The sequence below is a fragment of the Balaenoptera borealis genome (assembly GCF_965194805.1).
Source record: "Balaenoptera borealis genome assembly, chromosome: 1".
Classification (NCBI taxonomy): domain Eukaryota; kingdom Metazoa; phylum Chordata; class Mammalia; order Artiodactyla; family Balaenopteridae; genus Balaenoptera; species Balaenoptera borealis.
In genome coordinates this window covers 25,202,751-25,228,048 of record NC_138860.1, presented here as the reverse complement: position 1 = coordinate 25,228,048, position 25,298 = coordinate 25,202,751, and the positions used below count along the sequence as shown (strand labels likewise).

At 33.2% G+C, this 25,298-nt stretch overlaps 1 protein-coding gene and 1 long non-coding RNA gene across 14 annotated transcripts in view; one reads left to right on the top strand and one right to left on the bottom strand.

Annotated features, from left to right (window-relative positions):
• The window catches only part of LOC309604882 (serine/threonine-protein kinase MRCK alpha), a 319,353-nt gene that overhangs the window by 193,391 nt on the left and 100,664 nt on the right, over positions 1–25,298 (top strand). For 10 of the 13 annotated variants that reach the window (XM_082339881.1, XM_082339882.1, XM_082339884.1 and 7 more), the window contains exons 12-14: positions 2,187–2,320; positions 11,971–12,213; positions 12,464–12,574. In XM_082339881.1, the coding sequence (XP_082196007.1) occupies positions 2,187–2,320; positions 11,971–12,213; positions 12,464–12,574 (488 nt within the window). The remainder of the gene's footprint in view (positions 1–2,186; positions 2,321–11,970; positions 12,214–12,463; positions 12,575–25,298) is intronic. The other 3 variants (XM_082339883.1, XM_082339890.1, XM_082339880.1) reach the window with 1 other exon arrangement.
• The window catches only part of LOC309605637, a 90,694-nt gene that overhangs the window by 62,846 nt on the left and 2,550 nt on the right, over positions 1–25,298 (bottom strand). The window lies entirely within an intron of this gene.

Here is a 25,298-nt window from a genome sequence, read left to right as displayed (position 1 = left end):
AGAGGGTTTTATAAGTAATTGGCTGGGTTTGTCTTCTCCAACTTCTTTATCCAGTACATTTCCTCATGTACTTCTCATAATTTACCTGTTGTTGTTGTCTAAATGAATATTTTGAGTTTTTGAGGCATTTTTAAAGTATCTGAAATATGAGTCATGAAAATCTGACATGTATTTTGTATTATCTACTTAACAACTCCATGGCAAAGCTGCCAACGTGAAATGGCTGGGATAAAACTAAAATTTAACCTATATTGAAATAAAACAATAAAAACATCTTTAAAGACTGTTGAAGCTATCACATTTAATACATTTTGCTGTAAACTTTATATGATGCAGACATTTTATGAAATATTGACACTTTTTTTGTTTCTAACAGAGCAGTTTAGATAAATGGATGACTCAATAATCTGCAAAAAATTTTAACATGCTAGGGAAGAACTTTTCAAAGTAGAAGAAAGGAAGTGAGCATTCTCAGAAGGCATTACTAAATGTGCCATGTTACTACTCTAGATTGATATACCTTAACCATAAAATTTGATTAAAATGACCCCAGAAATGACAGAAGTCAGCTGTGTCACATACTAAATTTTGACTCCAAGTTATTAGAAATAACAAACTAAATTATACCTACTTTATAAATCATTGAAATCGTAAAAGTGCTGAAAAGTTAAAATAACAACAAAAAAAATTTAAACATGTTTAAAAGAAATTAGTATAAACAGAAATATTCCCACATGAAATGCTGAAATTTGAGAAAATGATAAAATGTAATTTTCTGAATATAAGACTGAATACCCTGTGATCCTTAAGATTAAACATCCATTGATATGTTTTATTGTTCTTCAAGGAAAACACTTAATACATACTATTAAGACGAAATGAAAACTAATCAAATGCAACTTTGCAGATATTTTCAAAATTGCTAAAAACTAATACCTAAGATAAATAAGCTTTTAATAAATCTATAAGTTTAGGGCACTGAATATTAGTAAATTATTTTATTTAAGGAATCTAGAACCAGTTAGTGTGTAATACATGGATACATTTAAGTTACTTCTTGACTACAGGACTTGTCTATACAAATGAAATGCTCTTTTCAATAGAACTAACGTATTATAAACACTTCTTCATTTATTGAAAGCATCAAACTCAGCAGTGTGCAGTGCTCTGTGCATTTGTTCCCAGCCTTTAATTTGAGAATGAGCCACCTGAGGATCTTGTTAAAATACAGATTCTGATTCATTAGGTCTGGGGTGGGGCCTGAGATTCTGCATTTCTGACAAGCTCCCAGGATGCTAATGCTACTTCTCTGGGGATGACACTCAGAGTAACAAGGCTGTAAGGAATAGAAAATATCCAGAACAAAATTAACAATGAATGTGTTTAGATTTCTCTGTTTTCACTGGCTTCAATTCTTTAATTTGCTAATTTACTTTTGATGCCAGGGATATTTCATATCAATTTATTAAATTTTATTTAAGCATATGTTAAGATTAATTATTTTATTTTATAATAACTCTTCTGAACTTATAATGTTAAACATCATTTACTTACATTACTTTTTAAGTTGGAGAGGTTGATGTAAGACTGGCGGGCTGTAGTTAGCTCTGATACTCATTTAGCAATGTGACCTTAGGCAAGTTACTCAACTCCCTGAGCCTATTTCAAATATTTGCTTTTAGAAATCAGAGTTTATTCTTCAAATCACCACTAGTGAAACCAAGCGGGGTGATCTGGAACCACAACGTTAGAAGTAAAACCATCATACAATAATTTGAGTAATATCAGCAGAAGAATGCTAACTAACAATAGAGGAAAACTTATCTATTTCGTTTGATTGGTCGTGTTCTTTTTTGTTAGTTTTAAGTTTTTAATTGGTTCTGAAGATACTGCTTTTTGGAATGATGGTCCTTTTTTTTCTAATAGATATGAAGGCATTTTTGCACATAAGTTCTGTGCAAAAACTTTGCACTTAAAATTTGTTCTTCATCCTGGCATTACCTATTCACCATCTTTACAGTGAACTGATAAGCACCTAATTTTCATGAGTCAGTGGCATGTGGTGTTGATAAGCTGAATACCAATTTCAAAATACTTTATTTTTTAAAATTTAGTTGTTTTAAACCTTGGTTTTCAGTATTTATTTTTATGCAAATAGTAAAAGAAACATTGTTTCCTGTTTTTAGAATCAAGTCACTTGGAACAGCAACTTGAAGAAGCTAATTCTGTGAGGCGAGAACTAGATGATGCTTTTAGACAAATCAAGGCTTATGAAAAACAAATCAAAACATTACAACAAGAAAGGGAAGAATTAAATAAGGTAAAAGTACATAGATAGATTGTTAAAGCCTTTTCTGAATTCTTAATCTTGTTTAATTTGTATATTGAAAGCATTCATAAGGAATTACAATAATATATGGTATACTTTGTCTGTAAAAAGATGGTTTAAAAATTTAAGAATTATTTTGGTGTATGACATTTGATGAATGGCTACTTATGAAGAAACTTCTAAATTTTCGAGGCTTCAAAGTTCAGAATCTTTTGTTCTTTTGGAGTGTTAATAATCAAAGGACTTGATTGAAAGTAAATGTTATTGAAAAAGAAATATTATGAAGAAGTGAGAGAATAGTAAAAATCTGTTTATTGTCTATGGAAAAATGAAAACTACAGGCATATTTTCATCGTGACTTGCTAATGTGAACATTCTTTAAAGATTATGATAGAAAATTTCTTTAATTCTTTAATCATTTTTTTAGATGTCAGTTTATCTTTCAAAGCATGGATGAATAAGCTGAAGTTACTTTCATAAGAACTTTGTGAACATGTAAATATTACTATAAACATCAACAAAATTAAGTAATAGCTAGGACACAGTAACACAGTCCAATAGGATATATAATATTCGAGCACTAGAGAAAAATACTTTACTTAAGTGATATGCTGTGTGTACTTTGCATTTCATTAACAAATTTTAGAATGTTGGAATTAATACTATCCAATGCAAAAAAGAAATGAGTGGTTTATGGCATAGTATAAATTGTATTCAATGGTGTTGTATATAATTCATTAATAAAACAGATGAAGTCCTTCTGGGGAAGACTTATAAGTCTTGCTGCCCATAAAGAAATGGAGGTAATTAAAAATAAAACAAATAACCTTTTGCTGATGAAGCTAATCAAAAAGATTAACAGAGAAAGCTATGAAGGTCAAAGTGAATTAGATTAGTATATTTTTACTTTTTTCTTGATGTGCTTTCAAGCAGTGTTTTGTATAGATTCATTTATATTCATGGTCAATTTAATAATATTTGGAATTTGTAACAGAGGTCCTATTTGTTTTAATAATATTATATTAATGGTTACTGTTATGTATTTAAAGGTAGGATTACTCAAACAAACTTGGTTAACATAATAAGGATGAGCATCTGATATCTAGATTTATAGTAACAGGTACTTGGCCAGTTTTTAATAAGTTTTAATATTAAAAATCCTTTCAGTATATTTTGAGAAGAGGGTAGTGCTGAAATGAAACACATCATATTGATAAAGAATTTTAAATGATTTGCCTGATATCCTACAGGCAGCAGATATTCTTTTTAAGATTCTTTTCATTTGATGCATATAAAAAGTAAATGTAACATTATATAAGTTTTGACACAAATAATAAAATGAACCTAACATCCAACTTAAGAAATAGAGCATTACCTATTTTGTGACATAGCCCTGGGTAGTCATTTCCTATTCCTTTCTCATCACTTCCCCGACAATAGTAATCACTGTTCTGAATTTTATGTTAATCATTCCCTTACTTAAAAAATTTTTATCACATATTAGTGTATCTCTAAACAGTATACTAGTGTTAGCTTTTTTTGAGCTTTGTAAAATGGTATATGCAATCTTTTGCAATTTGCTTTTTTCACTCAAGATTGTTTCTAAGATTCGTCTATATAGCTGTTGCTCATTCATTTAGTTGCTATAAAATACACCATTATGTCAACACCCACAATTTGCTTATCTAATTTTTTGTTTGCTGACATTTAGGTTGCTTATAATTAATAGCTACTATAAATGATGCTGCTGTGATCATTCTTGAACATATATCCAGACACAAACACGAATAGAATAATTGGGTCATACGCAATAGAAATACTGTATTTTTTATGATGATGTCAAAGCATTTTCCACTGCTTGTACCAATTTATGCTCCTACCGGTAGTGTACAGGAGTTTTTATATTCAACAGTACTTCATATTACTAGATATATTATTTTTGGCCAACCTAATCTAAGTTGACATTTGAGGTCTAAAATGATGTTTTAGTATGGTCTTAATCTGCATTCTCTAATTACTAATGAGGCTGAGTATCCTCACACATGTCCATTTATCATTTATATTTCTTCTTTTGTGAAATACTTCTTAATATACTTTATACATTTTTCTGTTGGGTTGTTTGTCTTTTCCTTATTGGTTTGTAAGAATTTTCTGGACATGCTAATCTTTTATCGATTATGTATGTTACAGATATCTCCCAGCTAGTGGCTTGTCTTTTCATTTTGTTTATGGGAGCTTTTGACTAACAAAAGTTTTTAGTCTTAATGTAGTCAAATTCATCAGTCTACATTTTTATGATTATTGCATTTGCTGGCTTATGTAAGAAATCTGAGGTAAAAAACAATTCTCCTAAATTTTTATCTTGAAGTTTTTAAGTTTGGTTTTCATATTTAAATTTTTAATGCATCAGAAATTTATTTTTGTGTATCATATGAAATAAGGATGCAATTTCACTTTTTCCCATATGGCTAGCCAGTTGTTCATTTACTAAATAGGCCCTCCTTCCCTTAGTGATGTGCAGTGTCACCTCTGTCAGATATTAAATTTCCACTTATGCATGGGTCTATATCTCAACTCTCTATTCCTTGAAAACTGTGATGGGATTTTGATTAAAATTGCATTAAATCCATAGAGCAATTTCAGGAGAATTGACATCATTATAACATTGAGTCTTTATATTCTTATCCATGTTTATTAATATCATTCTAAATGCACACAAGATTTCAAGAGCAAGGAAAGATTATTACGATTTACATTCAGAAAAGCAAAACAAAACAAAAACCACGTGGCTTTCCTGTATGCCCCTTCTTACCCTTTAGGGCAACACAATGAGAGCTGGTTGGATAAAACCATACACATATGGAGACTGTATGGTAGAGAAAGAGCCCTGAAATAGTGAATCAGGGTGTTTACAGAGAGGAGAGAGGCAGATGCTTCCTGCTTCCCCTCTATCTCTACCCACCTTTCTGCGGGTCTCCCTGGAAACCTAAAGAGAAGGATCTAAGACCCTTCGGAATATAAATAAGTCACTCCGGTGGAAAGATGTGTCCAAGTCTCCAGCTCTATAAAGAGATTATCTCCTTGGTACAGGCTCTTATCTCTCTCTCCAACCCTCCTTGAAATGTAAACACAAAAGTCCAGGAGTTAAATCTCTTTGGAGTTTTCTCACTACGTATCTAAATTAGTCATAAATTACTTTACAAGGCTTGCTTTTAACCCATGTTCCAAGTTTCAGTAAAATTTGCTTAGAAAGGCCTAACTGTACAAAAACATAAAATTATTTTCTCTGCAGTCCCACAGTCTTTTTATCCACAAACATGGTATATCTCTCTGTATCTTTAAAGTATTTTAAAATGTTTCTCCATAAAATTCTATACAGGTCTTGTTTGCCTTTCCTTTAATTTATGATTGTAAGTTTTCATATTTTAAATGATACCTTTAAAATTATACTTTCTTACTGATTCTGTTTTAGCAACATTGCTAAACTCTTATTAATTGTAATAATATATTTGAGATTCTTTAAGGTTTTATGAAATGACAGGTATTTTTCTTTGTCTTTTGATTTTTTTTTTTTTTTTTTACTTTTCTTTCTTTCCTTGTCTTACTGTATAAGCTAGGACCTCAAATACAACATTCAATAGAAGTGATGATAGCAGGCATCCTTATCTTATTCCTGATTTCTAAGAAAATAATAATGTTTTCTGTAAGTTTTAGGTAAATACTTTTTATCAGGTTAAGAAAATTATCTTCTATTCCTATTTTGCTAATCGTTTTTATTAAAAATGGGTATTGACTTTATTCAATGTGCTTTTTTTGCACAGTATTGCAAAAAATTTCTAGAAATTTGTTAATATCTATTGATGGAATTATGTGATTGTTCTCCTTTAATAAATTGGTTTGGGGCTTCTGTGGTGGCACAGTGGTTAAGAATCCGCCTGCCAATGCAGAGGACACGGGTTCGAGCCCTGGCCCGGGAAGATCCCACATGCCGCGGAGCAACTAAGCCCGTGCGCCACAACTGCTGAGCCTGTGCTCTAGAGCCCGTGCGCCACAACTACTGAAGCCTAGAGCCTAGAGCCCATGCTCCGCAACAAGAGAAGCCACCGCAATGAGAAGCCCACGCACCTCAATGAAGAGTAGCCCCCGCTCGCCTCAACTAGAGAAAGTCCACGCCCAGCAACAAAGACCCAACTCAGCCAAAAATAAATAAAAATAAATTGGTTTGATGACTTACATTTATAAACTTTTTCTAACGTTAAACCGTTTTTACTTTTCTGAGTTAAAACTGAATTGCCCATGGATTGTCTCCTAAATATTAATATGATAATATAGGTAACAGTTACGTTGCATCTGTTCTAATAGTACTGCTTTAAGGGCTTTACATTTATTAGCTCATTTAATCTTTTAAAGAACCCTGTGATTTACGTATTAGTAGTAGCAGCAGCGGCGGCGGCAGCAGCGGTAGTAGTAGTGTTTTTATTTTATAAATGGTGAGATCCCACACAGAGAAGTTAGGTACATTTGCTCAAGATCATAGGGCTAGAAAGTGGGGGAACTGGAATTTCAACACAGGGAGTTGAGTTCCAGAGTTCATGTTTACCCACTTCAGATATCACTGACCTGATTTGCTAATGTCTTTGGATTTTTTAAGGATTTTTTATTTGTTTTCTTCAATGAGATTGGCTTTTTCTTTTGTTTTCCTCTTTCTGGACTTTTTCTTTCTCTCTCTTTTTTTTTTTTTTCCTTTGGTATCAAGATTATACTGGTCTTATAGAGTTAGCTGAGTAGCACTGCCTCTTTTTCTGTTCTCTAGAAAAGTTTGTATAAGAAGAATGTTTTGTTCCTCGAAACACATTGGAGGAATCATCTGTAAAACCATCTGAGTCTGGAGACTTTTTCCGACTGGGGGGATGGGGAATTTTTGTTAGCTATTGGTTTAGTTACTTTAATTGTTATAGGACTATTTAGGCATTCTATTTCTTCTTGAAACAGTTTTGCTAAATTTATTTTTATAGGAATTTGTTCATTAAGTTGAAAAATTTGTTGGCATAAAATTTTTCATTGCATCCTTTTACCTTTTTTGATTTCTCCTAGATTTGTAGTTATAACCTCTCCTTCTTTCTTCATATTATTTCTTTGTGCATTTATTCTTGTTCCCTTGTTTGACCTCACCAGATATTTAGTGAGATCAAAGAACAAGCTTTTGGCTTTGTTGATCTTCATTATTCTCATGTTTCCTTTTCATTAATTTATGTTCTTTATTATCATCATATCATATTGGGGGAAGCGGTTAATGCATTGTTCTCTCTAACTTTTTAGGTGGAATTTCACTGAATTTCAACTTTTCTTTAGTTTCAGTATAAGTATTTCAGGCTCTAAATTTCCCCCTGTGTATATACAATACCTTTTTACTGCATCCCCAAGTTTTAGTCTTTACTAAACATTTTTATTGTTTTGTGTATTTAAAATTTTTTTGGTTCTAAATATTTTAATACCCTTTATGATTTTTCTCCTTGATCTGTGAGTTATTATGGAATTTAGCCTTATTATCTTTTATTTCTATCTTAATGGTAATATTATTAAAGAACTTGATCTGTATGATATCTGTTCTTTGAAATCTTCTGAGAATTACTGCATGATCTAGACCTTTTCATTTTTAAATATTCAATATACGCTTAAGAAGAATGTGTTTCCCAATGTTGGATGCAAGCTTCTAAATATACATGAAGGTTATTAATTGAGCTTTTCAAATCTTCTTTATAGTCACTATTTTTTTAACTGCTTGGTTTATCTATTAATGATTGAGAAATTGGATTTTCTCATGATGATGTATTCACCAGTTTTTCTGTGAAGTTCTAGCAATTTTTTTTTCTAATATATTTTGAGTCTATCTTATGGAATGCACAAAAATTTAGAGTGGAGTTTCTTTCTAGTGAATAGAATTTTATCATTGCTATAATAATGCTTTTTCTATTTAAGTCTAGATTTTGTTTCATAATTTGGTATAACAAACTGCATTTAACTGGTGAACTTATTCCTTTTGTACTTATTTTGATTACTAATCTATATGGACATGTTTCTACCACTTTTTGTTTTCTGTTTGTCATGCATTTTCTATGCTTATCTTTATCTGCTTTCTCACTCTTTCTTTTTTTCTAAATGGAGTATAGTTGATTTACAATGTTGTATTACTTAGTGCTGTACAGCAAAGTGAATCAGTTATACGTATCCCCATATCCACTCTTTTTTAGATTCTTTTCCCATATAGGTCATTAGAGAGCATTGACCAGAGTTCCCTGTGCTATACAGTAGGTCCTTATTAGTTTTCTGTTTTATGTATAGTAGCGTGTGTATGTCAGTCCCAGTCTCCCACTTATCCCTCCCCACTTCCCCGCTGGTAACCATAAGATTGTTTTCTACATCTGTAACTCTGTTTCTGTTTTGTAACTAAGTGCATTTGTACCATTGTTTTAGATTCCACATATAAGCAATATCATATGACATGTCCTTCTCTGTCTGACTTACTTCGCTTAGTATGACAGTCTCTGGGTCCAACCATGTTGCTACAAATGGCATTATTTCATTCTTTTTATGGCTGAGTTTGCTCTTTTTTTTAATTGTGGCAAAATATATATAACATAAAATTTACTACCCTAATCATTTTTATGTTTATAATTGAGTAGTGTAAGGTACATCACATTGTTGTGAAACCAATCTCCAGAATTCTTTTCATCTTGAAAATTTTTTTCTTGATTTTTAATCGAGGTTTTTGTTTTCTTGTTCTCATTTTGCTCACTACTCATTCTAGCAGTTTCTAGTAGTATTGAATTTTTTGTATATTTAACAAAGTCTAAATTTAATATCTTTTTTTAAAATTCAATATTGGGTTGGCCAAAAAGTGCCTTCGGTTTTTAAGTAAAAATAAAAGAGTTATTTTTCATTTTCACCAAGAACTTAATTGAACAACGTATTCACCCTTTTATCCCACTACCTTCTGCCATTTTTCAGGCAACTTCATAATTCCATCTTCCCAAAACTTTTTATCTTTTTGAGCAAAGAACTGTTCCAGGTGCCTTTTACAGTCTTCCAGGGAACTGAAATTTTTTCCATTAAGAGAATTTTGTGAGGACTGAAATAAATGGAAATCTGAAGGTGCAATGTGTGGTGAATACGGCAGATGAATTAGACTTCGCAGCCAAGCTGTAACAGTTTTTGCCTGGTCATCAAAGAAACATGTGGTCTTGTGTTACCCTGATGGAAGGTTATGCGGTTTCTGTTGACTAATTCCGGATGTTTTTCGTTGAGTGCTGCTTTCAATTGGTCTAATGGGAGCAGTACTTGTTGGAATTAATTGTTTGGTTTTCCGGAAGGAGCTCGTAATAGAGGACTCCCTTCCAATCCCACCATATACACAACATCACCTTCTTTGGATGAAGCCCATTCTTTGGTGTGGTTGGTGGTGGTTCATGTCACTTGCCCCACGATCTCTTCTTTTCCACATTGTCGTACAGCATCCACTTTTCATCGCTCATCGCAATTTGCTTTAAAAACGGTATGTTTTCATTATGTTTAAGCAGAGAATCGCATGCAGAAATACGGTCAAGAAGGTTTTTTTTGCTTAACTTATGTGGAACCCAAACATCAAAGCAATTCACATAACCAAGCTGGTGCAAATGATTTTCAACGCTTGATTTGGATATTTTGAGTATGTCGGCTATCTCTCATGTGGTATAACATTGATTGTTCTCAATTAATGTCTCAGTTTGATCACTATCAAATTCAACTGTTCTACCTGACTGTGGAACATCGTCCAGCAAGAAATCTCCAGCATGAAACCTCGCAAACCACTTTTGACACGTTCAATCAATCACAGCACCTTCTCCATACACTGCACAAATCTTTCTTTTGTGTTTCAGTTGAGTTTTTACCTTTCTTGAAATAATAAAGCATAATATGCTGAAAATGTTGCTTTTTTCTTCCATCTTCAGTATTAAAATGGCTACACAAAAATTCACCAGTTTTGATAAGTTTTTTTTAACTGTATACTGTTACGACAGGTGTCACAAGAAAATCTAACAAAATTGTTTGGAATGAAGTTAAAGACAACTAAGCGCTACTAGAGCCATCTTACGGGAAAAACCGAATGAACCTTTTGGCCAACCTAGTATCTTAAACTGTTGCTCCCAAACACTTTGAGGACCTTTAACTCTATTGCTTCTTCCCAACTACTGTGCTTTTTTGGACCAATATGTTAGTTATGTCCTTTTTGTTTACTGTACAAATGAGACAATAATACAGTCTTATACACAAGTTTGCTTACATTCATATTTGTGTTTACCAATTTCTTAGCCCTCCACTTCTCTTTCATTAGACCTTCCTTCTAAAATCATTTTTCATTTTCCTGAAATAAATATTTAGAGGTTCCTTTAAGTTCAGATCTGGTTGTGGTAAGCTCTGTCAATTTGTGTTTGTATGAATCTCATTATTTTTTAGCCTCATACTTCAAAAGTAATTTTTCTGTGTGTACAATTTTAATTATTATCTCTTTAAAAATATGTCCTCCTGTTACTATTGTTACTTCTTAGATTTCTGCTCTAATTATCTTATTTTTTCCTTTTTGAGGATGGGGAATAGGTGATTTGTGTTTTTTCCCCTCTGACTTCTTTTTTTTTTTAATTTTTATTTAATGTTATATATTTTATTTTTTAGTTTCTGGGTTTGAGTTTCTTCATATTTTTCTTCATAAAGGTAGAGCTTTCTATATTGGTGGATTCATGTTTTTAATGTTAATACTTACGTTTTTTCATTTCTAAATGCTCTATACAATGTTTTGTAAACAGTTTTTCGTAGTCTTTTTGCCTCATCATTTTAAATAGTCTTTTGTCATTTTCCTATTTTTATGATTTCCTTTTATTCAAACATTACATGTATAGCAATCTTATCAGTATCTGATAGTTCTAATATCCAGATACCATTGGGGTTTATTTTTATTGTTTATAATGTTTGCTTGTGGTTGTTTGTCCTTTGGGTGTTTGGGAAATCTATGGTTGTGAGCTCGTGTTTGTATGCTCTTAAAAAAAAAAAAAAAACATAGATATCATTGAGACTCTTTTCCTCAAAGAAGGTTTGCATTTCCTTTTGCTGGGAGGCAGATGGTTCTACTGACCCAAGTCTACTTCAGCTCCCTCTAAGTTTCTCACTTTAATTAGCTTTTCTCTTTGCTGCTGGCCCAAGAGTTAGTCTCCACATCAAATATAACCCTTGTTTTTATCATTTGTAATCATTTGATATAATTTTTTAAAATCTCACAGATATCCATTAAATTTCACAAAATCTTTGTCTTTACCATTGTATCTTGTATTCCTATAGCTTTATTTATTTATTTATTTATTTATTGAAAGTAAGGTACTGGAAGGTTAAATCAGTTGTTCCTTTGCAGTTAGCATGTTAGCATAAGGAATTGAGAATATGGACAGAGCACCGTGCTCCTAGTATCTGTTCAAAAGTAGTTCATTTCTTTTAATTTTGTTCTGAGGTGAATAATTTTGGCTCTTCTTGACTTCATGATAAATATTTTGATGGCCAAATTTGGTCCCTAGGTTGCAGAATTGGTAACTTATATTCTTTTTACAAAACTGTAGGAACTAGTCCAGGCTAGTGAGCGATTAAAAAACCAATCCAAAGAGCTGAAAGACGCACACTGTCAGAGGAAACTGGCCATGCAGGAATTCATGGAGATCAATGAGCGGCTAACAGAATTGCACACCCAAAAACAGAAACTTGCTCGCCATGTCCGAGATAAGGAAGAAGAGGTGGACCTGGTGATGCAAAAAGTTGAAAGCTTAAGGCAAGAACTGCGCAGAACAGAAAGAGCCAAAAAAGAGGTTAGTAGTCAGGCAAATTTGTAGTGCCCATGGGGTAGTGATTAAAGCTGCTTTTTCAGACTAGTGAAATAATATATATTTCATTCTTTAATTTTTGAAAAGTTTTTTCTTTTTAGTTTGGTAATATGATTTAATATGAATTTCAACATTTGAGTTATCTATCTATTGCAAGGTAAATTCCCATGGGGAAACATTTTATTGGAGAAACAATTATAACCATGAAATCTGCTTTTTTCATTTTATTTTAAAGCTGGAAGTTCGTACAGAAGCTGTAGCTGCTGAAGCATCTAAAGACAGGAAATTGCGCGAACAGAGCGAGCACTATTCTAAGCAACTGGAAAATGAATTAGAGGGACTGAAGGTATCGTTTGAGTTCATATTTATGAAGTTGAATTAATTTTCTCCTCTTTCTGCTTAACAGGACTATGTTATGTTCTCTTTTTGGTGTAGAGTAAAAACTAGCTATCCTTCAAACATAGTATTCTTAATTCTCATTCTTATCAATAGGAAGCTGGTGTAGACTTCTTAATCACGCTGTAAGGAAAGGGAAGGCTGTATTTAGTGGGGAGAAGAAATCTTTCAGGAAGGAGTTAAAATATTTATGAAGGGCTGCATACCTTGACAAGATAGATTGGTAATCTCATGGGAGGCATGGTTAGATGTCCAGATCCTCTGTCTTGTTAAGTGACTTAGGAGAGGCTCAGAGGTAGCTTTGCAGATACTTCGGTTAAGTGGGATGAGATGATAATTGGCCTGGGTTTAACCATCTCAGCAGAAGTGCTTAGCAAGGGAAATCTTTGTGCCAGCTCTAGAGTTGGACTATCTGGTTTTAAAGCCTAGCCTCATCAGTTACCAGCTGTGTAATGCTGGACAAAACATTTAATCTCTTTGGACCTTAATTTCTCATTTGTAAAACCCTATCTCATTGGTTTCATGTAAGGAGTACATGTACATGTATGTAAGCTGCCGTATCGTAAGTGGTCAGTAACTATTAGCTATAATAATACTATTATATATGTCAAAGTGAGAGAATTAGGATTAATTGATGTCGTATTTCTATAACACTAAATTATAATCTGAATATGATATCTGCCTTTTCTTGACTCTACCCTTTGCATATCCCGATTCCTCTGCATTGTCTGCCAGCCACCACCTCCACACGCTCCTTGTGTGCCTAGTCTAGTATCTTATTCATCCAGCAAATATAAGAATGAAGTCGAATGTCATCTCAGGAAGTCTAAATATTCCTTATTCTCTGCTGCTATATAATTTTGTTAATAACTTTACAATAGCTCTTATTATAATTATTTATTCACAAAATGTCTCCCCACCTAAACTGTGACTTAGCTTATTGAGAACATAGACTGGTATATTATTTGTTTTGTTTTGATTAATCATGATTGCACAGTCTTGGTTAGCTTTCCAAAATAGAGATGTTTCTTCTATAAATAATCTATGCTTCTAGAGCAGGATTAGTGTATAGAAGTCATTACATTACCGTCTCAAATAACTTTCAGTCAGGGACTACTTTGTTTCCAGCACTATCTTAGGTGATTTTGGTAAACAAAAGAATCACAAAGTGCAAACTGGAGGAAATCTTAGAGGTTATTTGCATTTGAGGAAAGCAAAACTCAGATGAGTTTAGGATTTTATAGTCTTAAATGATAGAGTACAATTTAAACCCAGGTTTTCTAATTCTCAGTACCATTCTGTCCACTAGTTTGATTTTTATTTTCTTCTGTAACAAACACTGCTCATTGAAAACTTGAGTCACATGTGTTTACCTACATATTAGACACTCATAATCTCTTGCATCATTTACAGATTTGGGAAATTTGGGATAATAATAAAAGTACCCAATAAATTAGTTAATGCATTTAAAATGCTTAGCCCATGGCCTGGCACAAAGTAAAGGCTCAATAACTGTTAGCTATTATTATTATCGTACTATCATTTCTTTAGGATATTTTCTAAATGTGGATTTCTTGATTTAAAGGTATACACATGTAAATTTTGAAACTTATTTTGGCCCCTTTAAAAGGTTGTAGGAATCTTTACTTCATTAAGAATACTCTTCAATAGAATTGAAGAGAAAAAAAGTTCTTGAATATAAGTTAGAAACTTTAATACCCCACTTCCGAAAATGTATAGAACATATAGACAGAAGATAAATAAGCATATAGATGTCTTGATCAACAATATAACCAACTAGAACTAACAGATACATATATAGAACCCTCCACCCAACAACAGCAGAATACATATTCTTCTCAAGTGCAATTGATACATTCTCCAGAATAGACCAGATGTTAGACCACAAAATAAATCTCAATAAATGTAAAAAGATTGAGATCACACAAAGTATCTACTCCAATCACAATGGAATGAAGCTAGAAATCAATAGCATAAGGAAAACCGGAATGCTAAAAAAAATGTGGAAATGAAATAAGACACTCTTAACCGATCAGTGGGTCAATGAAGAAATCACAAGGCAAATTAGAAAATACCTATAGATTAATCAAATGAAAATACTACATGGGATGCAATGGAGGCAGTGCTCAGAGACAAATTTATAGCTGTCAATGCCTATATTAAAAGGGAAGAAAGATCTCAAATCAGTAACCTAACTTTATATCTTACAGAACTAGAAAAAAGGAGCAAAGGAAACAAAGCTAGCAGATGGAAGGAAATAATAAGGATTAGAGCAGTGTTCAATCAAATGAGAACAGAATAATAATAATAAAGGGAATGAAACCAAAGTTGATTCTTTGAGAGATCAACAAAATGGACAAACCTTTAGCTAGACTGACAGAGAGAGGGAGGAAGGGAAGAAACAAATAACTAACATCAGAAATGAAAGTGGATATTAATACCTATCATCAGAAAGCAAAAGGATTATAAAAGAATACTATAAACAACTCTATACCAACAAAATAAATAATCTAGATGAAATGGACAGATCAAGAAGCACACAAATTACCTAAATGCAAGACAAAATAGAAAGTCTCAACAGACTTACAACAGGCAAAGAGATTGAATGGGTAATAAGAAACCTCCTGACAAAGAAAAGCCCAGGACCGGATGGCTTCACTAGTGAACTGAACCAAACTTTTAAGGAAGAATTAACACCAATTCCTCTTAAACTCTTCCACAGAACACAAGAATAGGGAACACTTCCTAACTCATTCCATAAGGCCAGCATTGCCGTAATACCAAAGCCATATGAATAATATCACAAGAAAAGGAAATTACAGACCAGTATTCCTAACGAATATAGACGTATGAATTCTTAACAAAACACCAGCAAACCAAATCCAAAGCCATATTAAAAGGATTATAAACCATGGCAAAGTGGGGTTTATCCCAGGAATGCAAGGGTGGTTGAATGTAAGAAAATAAATCAATGTAATACATCACATTAAAAGAAGCAAAGGGAGGGGGGAACCACATGATCATCTTAATTGATACACGTAAGTCATTTCACAAAATTCAACATCCTTTCATGATAAAAACTCTCAGAAAACTAGGAATAGAAGGGAATATACTCAACATGATCAAAGGCATTTATGAAAAACCCATGGCTAACATCATACTCAATGATGAATGACTGAAAATTTTTTCCCTGAGTTTAGGAATGAGACAAGGATGCCCATTTTCACCACTGCAATTAACGTTATGCTGGCAGTTCTAGCCAAAGGAATTAGATAAGAAAAGGAAATAGAAGGCATCCAAACTGGAAAAGAAGAAGTAAAACTATCTCTATTTGCAGATCACAGGATCCTATATTTAAACACTCCAAAGAATGCTACCAGTTTCCAATCCAGTATATAAGAACTTCAGAAGTCACCACTTTGTTCTAACAACAAGTAAAAAGCTGAACAAATTGAAAAATCAACAACTCTTCTTAGATCTGTAAGGGAAGTAATATCACAGAACCAACTGCTGTCCTCCAGACTGGAGAGAGTGACAGGCAAATAGAGAGAATCACAACTTATGAGATCAGGAACCCTTGTAGGAAATCAGTACCAGTGTAGGGAGACCTGAACTGGTATTGAAAAATTGCTAGAGGCTCAGTGTGGACAAGTTTGAGAGATAAAAACTCCAGGGGAGCCTCGTCATTGGGGAGCCCTGACAGTTTCATCAGTTTTACATCCTGGAGCTCTACCAGGTTTTCACAGTGAATATCAGAGAAAAATCCCCTTGTACTAACAATAGGAGTAACAATTTTGAATTCTTCAATTTTGATTCTTCAACCAGAATCTAACTTGCTGGGGTTTTATCAGACCTAACTGACTTGAGGGAAGGGAAATATTCAGCCCCAGCCCACTCTAGTCACCCTGTCAAAACAGGTAAGTGGGGGAGAAAAACTGACAAGGTTGTCTTAAGTTCACAGTCCAGAAGCACAGGCTCAGTAACATACTGATATCCAATCTTAGGACTATAGAACGCTTCCCCTCCCCCCACAGCTTGCGACCACGTTACTAATAGCTTATTTACAGCAGTTCCTTTTACCCAGTACATCATGTTCACCTGTCAACAAAAAATTACAAGACATACTGAAAGGCAAAAAACACAGAATAGAGCAAACATCACAGCCAGACTCAGGGATGTTGAAATTATCAGGCCAGGAATTGAAAACAACTGTGATTGATATGCTAAGGACTTTAATGAAAAAGTAGAAAGCATGGAAAAATAAATGGGCAATGTAAGCAGAGAGATGTAAATTCTAAGAAAGAACCAAAAAGAAATGCTAGACATGAAAAATATTGTAACAGAATGAAGAATGCCCTTTATGAGCTTATTAGTACACTGGATACAGCTGAAGAAAGAATCTCTGAGCTTGAGGATATCAAAATAGGACTGCCAAAACTGAAAAGCAAAGAGAAAAAAGTGAAAAAACAGAAAAGAATATCCAAGTATTGTGGAACATTTACAAAAGTTGTACCATACGTATAATGGGAACACTAAAAGGTGAACAGAGAAAGGAACAGAAGAACCGTTTGAAACAATAATGACTGAAAATTTCCCCCAAATTAATGTCAGACACTAAACCACAGATCCAGGAAGCTCAAAGAACACCAAACAGGATAAATACCCAAAAAATTACACCTAGACATGCCATTTTCAAACTATAGATAAAGATAAAAATCCTGAAAGCAGTCAGAGGTAAAAAAATACCTTACCTGTAGAAAACATAAGGTAAGAATTACATTTGACTTTTCCTCAGACCCATGCAAACAAGAAGAGAGTGGAGTGAAATATTTAAAGTGTTGAGAAAAAAAACCTACCCACCTAGAATTTTGTACTTTGAGAAATTATCTTTCAAAAGTGAAGGAGAAATAAAGACTTTCTGAGACAAAGATTTGAGGGAATTTGTTGCCAGTAAACCTGCCATGCAAGAAATGTTAAAAGAAGTTCTCCAGAGAGAAGGAAAATGATACAGGTCAGAAACTCAGATCTACATAAAGAAAGAAAGAGCATCAGAGAAGGAATACATGAAGGTAAAATAAATAAAAGCTTTTATTTTTCTTATTCTTAATCTAATAGATGAAATGTTCAAAATAATAGCAACAATGTATTCAATTATACTTATATATATGCTTATGTCTGATTACATGTATATATAAATATGCTTATGTATGCTTATGTATAACTGAAATGAATGACAGCAATTATACAAGGGATAGGAGGCAGGAATTAGGATTATTTCATTTTATGGTACTTGCACTATTCATGAAGTGGTAGAGTGTTATTTGAAACTGGACTTGGATTGGTTATAAATGGGTATTGCAAACTGTAGAATGGCCACTTAAAAAAGGAGTTCAACTGATATGCTCAGAATGGGGAGAAAATTGGATCATATAAAATGCTTAATTAAAACCACAAAAGACAGGGACTTCCCTGGCAGTTCTGTGGTTGAGACTCTGTGCTTCAAATGCAGGAGGCATGGGTTCAATCCCTGGTCAGGGACTGAGATCCCGCATGCCGCACGGCGTGGCCAAAAACAAGGGGAAAAAAACCCCGCAAAAGACAGAAAAGGTATGGAAGACAAAATAGATACAAAGAAAGGAGCAATAAATAGAAAGCAGTAGCAAATATAATAGATATTAATCAAAAAACATCAACAATCATTTAGGATGTCAATGGTCCTAAGTATACCAATTACAAAACAGATTATGTCAGGTTGGATCAAAAAACAGTATCTAACTATATGTTGTCTAAAAAGCCCATTTAGGTGTAGAGGCACATATAGTTGTTCCTCAGTATCCATGCGGCGTTGGTTCCATGCCCTCTCCGCACCCCATGGATACCAAAATCTGCACATGCTCAATTCCCTTATATAAAATGGTGTAGTACAGTCAGCCCTCCGTATCCATGGATGCAGAATTTGTGGATACAGACGCCCAGTGTCTAGATTAAGAGTACAGGCATACCTTGTTTTATTGTGCTTTGCTGTATTGTACTTTGCAGATATTACAAATTGAAGGTTTGTGGCAACCTGCATCAAGCAAGTCTGTCAGCACCATTTTTCCAATAGCGTTTGTTCACTTCATGATTTTATGTCACATTTTGGTAATTCTCACAGTATTTCAAATTTCTTCATTATTATATTTGTTGTGGTGATCTGTGATTATTGATCTTTGATGTTACTATTGCAAGAAGATTGCAACTCGCTAAAGGCTCAGATGATGGTTAGCATTTTTAGCAATAAAGTATTTTTAAAATTAAGGTGTGTACATTTTTTTAGACATAACGCTATTGCACAGTTAATAAACTGAGTATAGTGTGAATACAACCTTTATATGCACTGGGAAATCAAAAAATTCATGTGACGCACCTTATTGCAATATTCGCCTTTTTGCAGTAGTCTGGAACTGAACCCACAATATCCCCAAGGTATGCCTGTAAGTGGATGGAGAAAGATATCCCATGATAACACTAATCAAAAGAAAGTGGAAGTAGCTATATTCATTTCAGACAGGGTGGAATTTGGAGTAAGGAAAGTTTTTGGAAATAAAGAAGGGCATTGCTGTTCACCAAGAAGATGTAGCATACTTAATGTGTATGCGTGTAACAACATAGCATCAAAATGCATGAGGCAAAAACTGACAGAAGTGCAGAGAAAAAGAGATGAATTCGCTGTCATACTTGGGAACTTCAGCACCCCTTTATCAGAAATGGACAGATCCAGCAGGCAAAAAAATCAGTAAGGACATAGTTGAACTCAACATCCATCATCAATCAAATGGATGTAAGGACATCTATATACTGCTTCACCCAACAACAGCAGAATACACATTCTTCTCAAGCTTACATGGAACATCCACCAAGATAGACCACATTCTGGGCCATAAAACAAACCTTAAGAAATCCTTAACAAATTTAAAAGAACAGGAATCATACATTGTCTGCTCTCAGACCATAGTGGAATTAGACTAGATGTCAGTAACAAAAAGATAGCTGGAAATTCCAAAATACTTGGAATTAAGGCACCACCCTTATAAAAAACACATGAGCCAAAGAAAATGTCTCATGAGAAACTTAAAAATATTTTGAACTAAATGAAAATGAAAACACAAATTGTCAAAATTTGTCAGATACAGTGAAAGCAGTGCTTAGAGGGAAACTTGTGGCATTGAATGCATATATCAGAAAAGAAGAAAGATCTAAGATTAATCATTTTAGCTTCCACCTTAGAATACTAGAAAGAGAAGAGCAAATGAAATCTAAAGTAAACAGAAGAAAAATAATAAAAATTAGAGCAGAAATCCATCCAATTGAAAACAGGAAACCAGTAGAGAAAAATCATTGAAAGCAAAGCTTATTCTTTAAAAAGATCAATGAAATCGATAAGCCTCTATCCAGGCTAATGAAGAAAAAAAGGGGTCCCTTTATCTATTTTTGAAAGAAATCATATTCACAAGTTTTCTAGTATGAAACTGTTCTTACATTCTGGTAATCAGTTGCTCGTATAAATAACTGAATTTCAATACAGCAGTGGATTTCAAATGTTAACTTTTTATTAACAATTTTTACTGTTAAATGTATCAATATATTGAGATGAGTCTGGTTTTATTATTTGGTGTTTTGATCAGGTTTTGTTTCAGGCTTATCTTAATTTTATATAAAGTAGAGTAAAGCTTTCTTTTTTTCTCTGTGCTCATAGAAATAAACTCTTCCTTGAAATCTGAAAAAATTCTCTTGTAACACATCCTTTGTTACTACATAGTAGCTTCTCAGTGCTTTATTTTATTGTTGATTTGAGACAATTTGGTCACTTACATTTTTCCAGTAAAAATGTCTTTCAAACAGATTTTCAAACTTACAAGTTTGAATACCTTATATAAATTTAATAATTCCCTTGGAAACTTGAAAAGAAGGGGAATTACCTATCAATATAGTTTATATTATTTCATATATTTATAATTACCTTCACACTATAATTCTTTTAAAATTTTTCTTCTCTTTTCTGTGGTAAATATTTTTGCACAGAATATGCTTAATCTGTGTTTTGCCTGCTGTACTCTCTGCTATATCTTTAAACCTTTGATTGTAAAATAAAACACAAATACAAAGAAAAGAGAGACAGGATGCTACTAATATCAGAAATGAAAGACAGGACATCAGTATGCAACCCATGTACATGAAAAGGCTAATAAAGGAATACTATGAACAATTAATTCTTTGCCTACAAATTTGATAACCTAGATGAAATGGACCAATTCCTTCAAAGACACAGCTCCCATAACTAACCAAGGAGAAATAAATAATCTGAAACGGCTCTGTCTGTTAAAGAAATTGAATCAATAATTAATAATCTTCCAGAACAGAAAGCACCAGGCCCAGATGTATTCACTGGTGAATTCTACCAGACATTTAAGGAAGAAATCATGACAATTCTCTACAGTTGCTTTCAGAAGATAGAAATAGAGGAAATACTTCTTAACTCATTCTATGATGCAAGAATTATGCTAATACCAAAACCAGACAAAGACGTTACAAGAAAAGAATGCTACAGACCAATGTAGAAAGCCTCATAGACATAGGTGCAGAAGTCCTCAAAAAATATTAACAAATTGAATCCAACAATATATAAAAAGAATCATACACCACAACCAAATGGGATTTCATCCCATGTACACAAGGCTGGTTCAGCATTTGGAAGTCAATTAATGTAATGCATCATTGATGTGATAAAAAGCACATGATTGTATCAGTAGATACAGAAAAAGCATCTGAAAAACTCTAATACTCATTCATGATAAAAACTCAGTAAACTAGGAATAGAGGGGAACTTCCTCAACTTGATAAAGAATACCTATCAAAAAACCTAAAGTAACATCATACTTAATGGCGAGAATCTTGAAGCTTTTTCATTCGGATCAAGAACAAAGCAAGGATTTTTCCTCTCACTACTGCTTTTCAACCTCATGCTGTATGTCTTAGCTAATGCAACAAGACAAGAAAACAAAAAAGAAGTATACAGATGGGGAAAGATGACATAAAATTGTCTTGGTTAGCAGATGATATGATTGTCTATGTAGAGAATCAAAAAAATTAACAAAAAAACTCCTGGAACTAGTAAGGCATTTATAGCAAGGTTGCAGGTACAAGATTAATACACAAAAGTCAGTCACTTTGGTTGGTATGGTCAGTCATACCAGCCATGAATAAGTGGAATTTGAAATTTAAAACTCAGTACTATTAACATTAGCACCCACAAAAATGACATATTGAAGTATAAATATACCAAAATATGCATAAGATCTGTATGGGGGAAACTATAAAACTCTGACGAAAGAAATCAAAGAAGAACTAAGTATATGAAGAGACATTCCATGTTCATGGATAGGAAGACTCCGTACTAGGTATCTTATGTCAGTTCTTCCCATCTTCAACTACAGATTTAATGCAGTACAAGTCAGAATTGCAGCAACTTCTTTTATGGGTATCAACAAACTAAGCCTAAAGTTTATATGGAGAGGCAAAGACCCGAATAGCCAACACAACAGTGAAGGAAAAAAACATAGCTGGAATACTGACTTCAAGACTTATATAAAACTGCAACAATCAAGACAGTATGGTATTGGCAAGAGACTATACAGATAAATCATCTTTGACAAAGCAAAGACAATACAATGGAGCAAAGATGTACTTTTTAACAAATAGTGTTAGAAGAACTAGACATCAATGCAAAAAAAAAAGAAAATTGAATCTAGACACAGAACTTACACCCTTCACAAAAATTAACTCAAAATGGATCACAGACCTAGATGTAAAACACAAAACTATTAACACTCCTAGACGATAACGTAGGAGAAACCTAGATAATCTTTGGTATGGTGATGACTTTTTACTTTCAGCACCAAAGGCACAGTCCATGAAATAAAGAATTACTATGCTAGATCTCACTGAAATTGAAATTTTCTGGACTATGAAAGTCACGGCCAAGAATGAAAAGACGAGGCACAGACTGCAGGAAAATGCAGACATATCTGATACAAAACTGTTATCCAAATATTCAAAGAATTCTTAAAACTCAATAAGAAAACAAACAACCGCAGGGTTGCACGATCAACATATAGTAATTAGTTGTGTTCCTTATGTCAGCAATGAGCAATCCACAATGAAATTAAGAAAGCAATTATAGTTACGATAGCATCTAAAAGAATGCCTTGGAATAAAATTAACCAAGAATGTTGTGCACTGAAAATTATAAAACATTGCTGAAAGAAATTAAAGGTTACCTAAAATAAAGAAAAGATATCCCATGTTTATGAATAAGAAGACTTAGTATTGTTCAGATGTAGTTTTACCAAAAGTGATGTACAGGTTCAATTTGATCCCTATTATCAACAGCCCCTTTTGCAGAAATGGAAAATATGAGCCTCAAATTCATGTGGAATTGCCCCAAATAGCCAAAAAGCTTGAAAAAGAAGGCCAAAGTTAGAAGACCCACACTTCCCAATTTCAAAACTTATTAGAAAATCACAGTAATAAAAAGGATATGACACTGGCATAAGAATATAGACCACTGGGAGAGAATTAAGAGTCCAGAAATAAACTCATGTATCTATAGCCACAATTGATTTTTGACATAGGTACACATAAGTACTAAATCTGTTCAGTATGGAAAGAATAGTTCCTTCAACTCATGTGCCAGACAGCTGGATTTCTGCATGCAAACAAATGAATTTGGACCCCTACCTTACACCATATTAAAAAATTAACTCAGAATGGATCAACAACTTACATGTAAGAGCTACAACCATAAAACTCTTAGAAGAAAACATTGGGGTAAATCTTCATGACCTTGGGTTTGGAAGTAGATTCTTAAGTCACAGAAAGCATAAGCAACAAAACAAAAAATGGATAAATTAGACTTCATCTTAATAAAAACTTATTTGTATTGCATCAAAGGACATTTTTAAGAAACTGAAAAGATAACCTAAAGAATGGAAGAAATCATTTGTAAATCAAATATCTGATAAGGGTTTGATATCCAGAATTTATAACGAACTCCTACAACTTAACAGAAAAGATAAACTGCCCAATCAAAAAATGGGCAATCACTTGCATACACATTTCTCCAAAGAAGATATATTAGTAGCCAATAAGCACATGAAAAGATGTTCAGCATCATTAATTATTAGGGAAATGAAGTTAAAACCACAAGATACCACTTCATACCTACTAAGATGGCTAAAATTAAAAACAAAAGCAAAATAAGTGCTCGCAGGAATATGAAAACAATTGGTGATTCCTCAATAAAAGTAAACGTAGAATTACCATATGACTGAGTAATTCAACTCCTAGTTATATACCCAAAAGAATTGTAAGCAGGGACTTCAAACAGACTCTTGTACACCAGTGTTCATTAAAACGTTAGTAAAATGGCCAAAAAGGTATAAACCACCCAAGTGTTCATCAACAGATAAACAAAATGTGGCAAGTACATATCATGGAATATTATTCAACCATAAATGGGGTGAAGTTCTGATACATCCTGCAACATGGATGAATATTGAGAACATTATGCTAAGTGAAAGAAGCTAGACAAAAGGGGACAAATATTATATGATTCTACTTATATGAGATATCTAGAATAGGCAAATTCATTGAGATAGAAAGTGGAATAGAGATTACCAGGGGCAGGGTAGAGGGGGTAATGGGGTGTTTATTCCTTAATGGTTACAGAATTCTCTTTGAGAAGATGAAAAAGTTTTAGAAATTACAGTGTTGATGGTTGCACAACATTGTGAATGTAATACCACTGAATTGTACATTTAAAATGGTTAAAATGGCAATTTTTTGTTATATATGTTTTACCACTTTAAAACAATTAATGTAGTATACCAAAAACTACTGAATTGTTCACTTTAAATGGGTCAATAGTATGGTATGTGAATTATATCTTAGTAAAGCTGTTTTTTTGGTTAATATTTTATTTTTTAAACATTAATACAGCTATCATTTCTTGTCTGGATAAATATGTAATGTTCTGTCTGGTTTTCCTGGGCTTTTTTTCCCCCTAGTTGAAAAAAATTTGTTCTTCATATGGTAGTCAGAATAGTAGTTTTAAAGTCTTTTAGTTTTGTGCTTAAAATCCTTTCATGATACCACTTTGCTTTTCAGAAGAGGCTCAAACTTTGTAACATAGCTTTTACCTTATGAGGTCCTTGCTGTTCGAGATTTTAACTTACTATTTGGGTTTTCCTGCTCATACATCAGGTTTTCTCTAGTATCTAGACTTTTGTACATGTTGCCAGCAATATTCTACGCAGGTCTCAATTTAGATATAACTTGCTGTGGGTATCTTTCCTTCCATGGTGCTTCCTTCCACTGGGCCCTCTCCTCCCTGTTAGATATACCTCCCCTCTCCCCGATTGACTTTACTTGAGAAAGGCTGTTTTTTAAAAAAAAGTACTTTCCAATTGTTGCGATCATATACCACAGGAGTTTTTTTACCCCGTTGTATTAGTTTGCTAGGGCAGTTGATACAAATACCCACAAACTGGGTGGCTTAAAAAACAGGAATTTATTGTCTCAATTATGGCAGTAGAAATCTGAAATCAAGGTGTTTG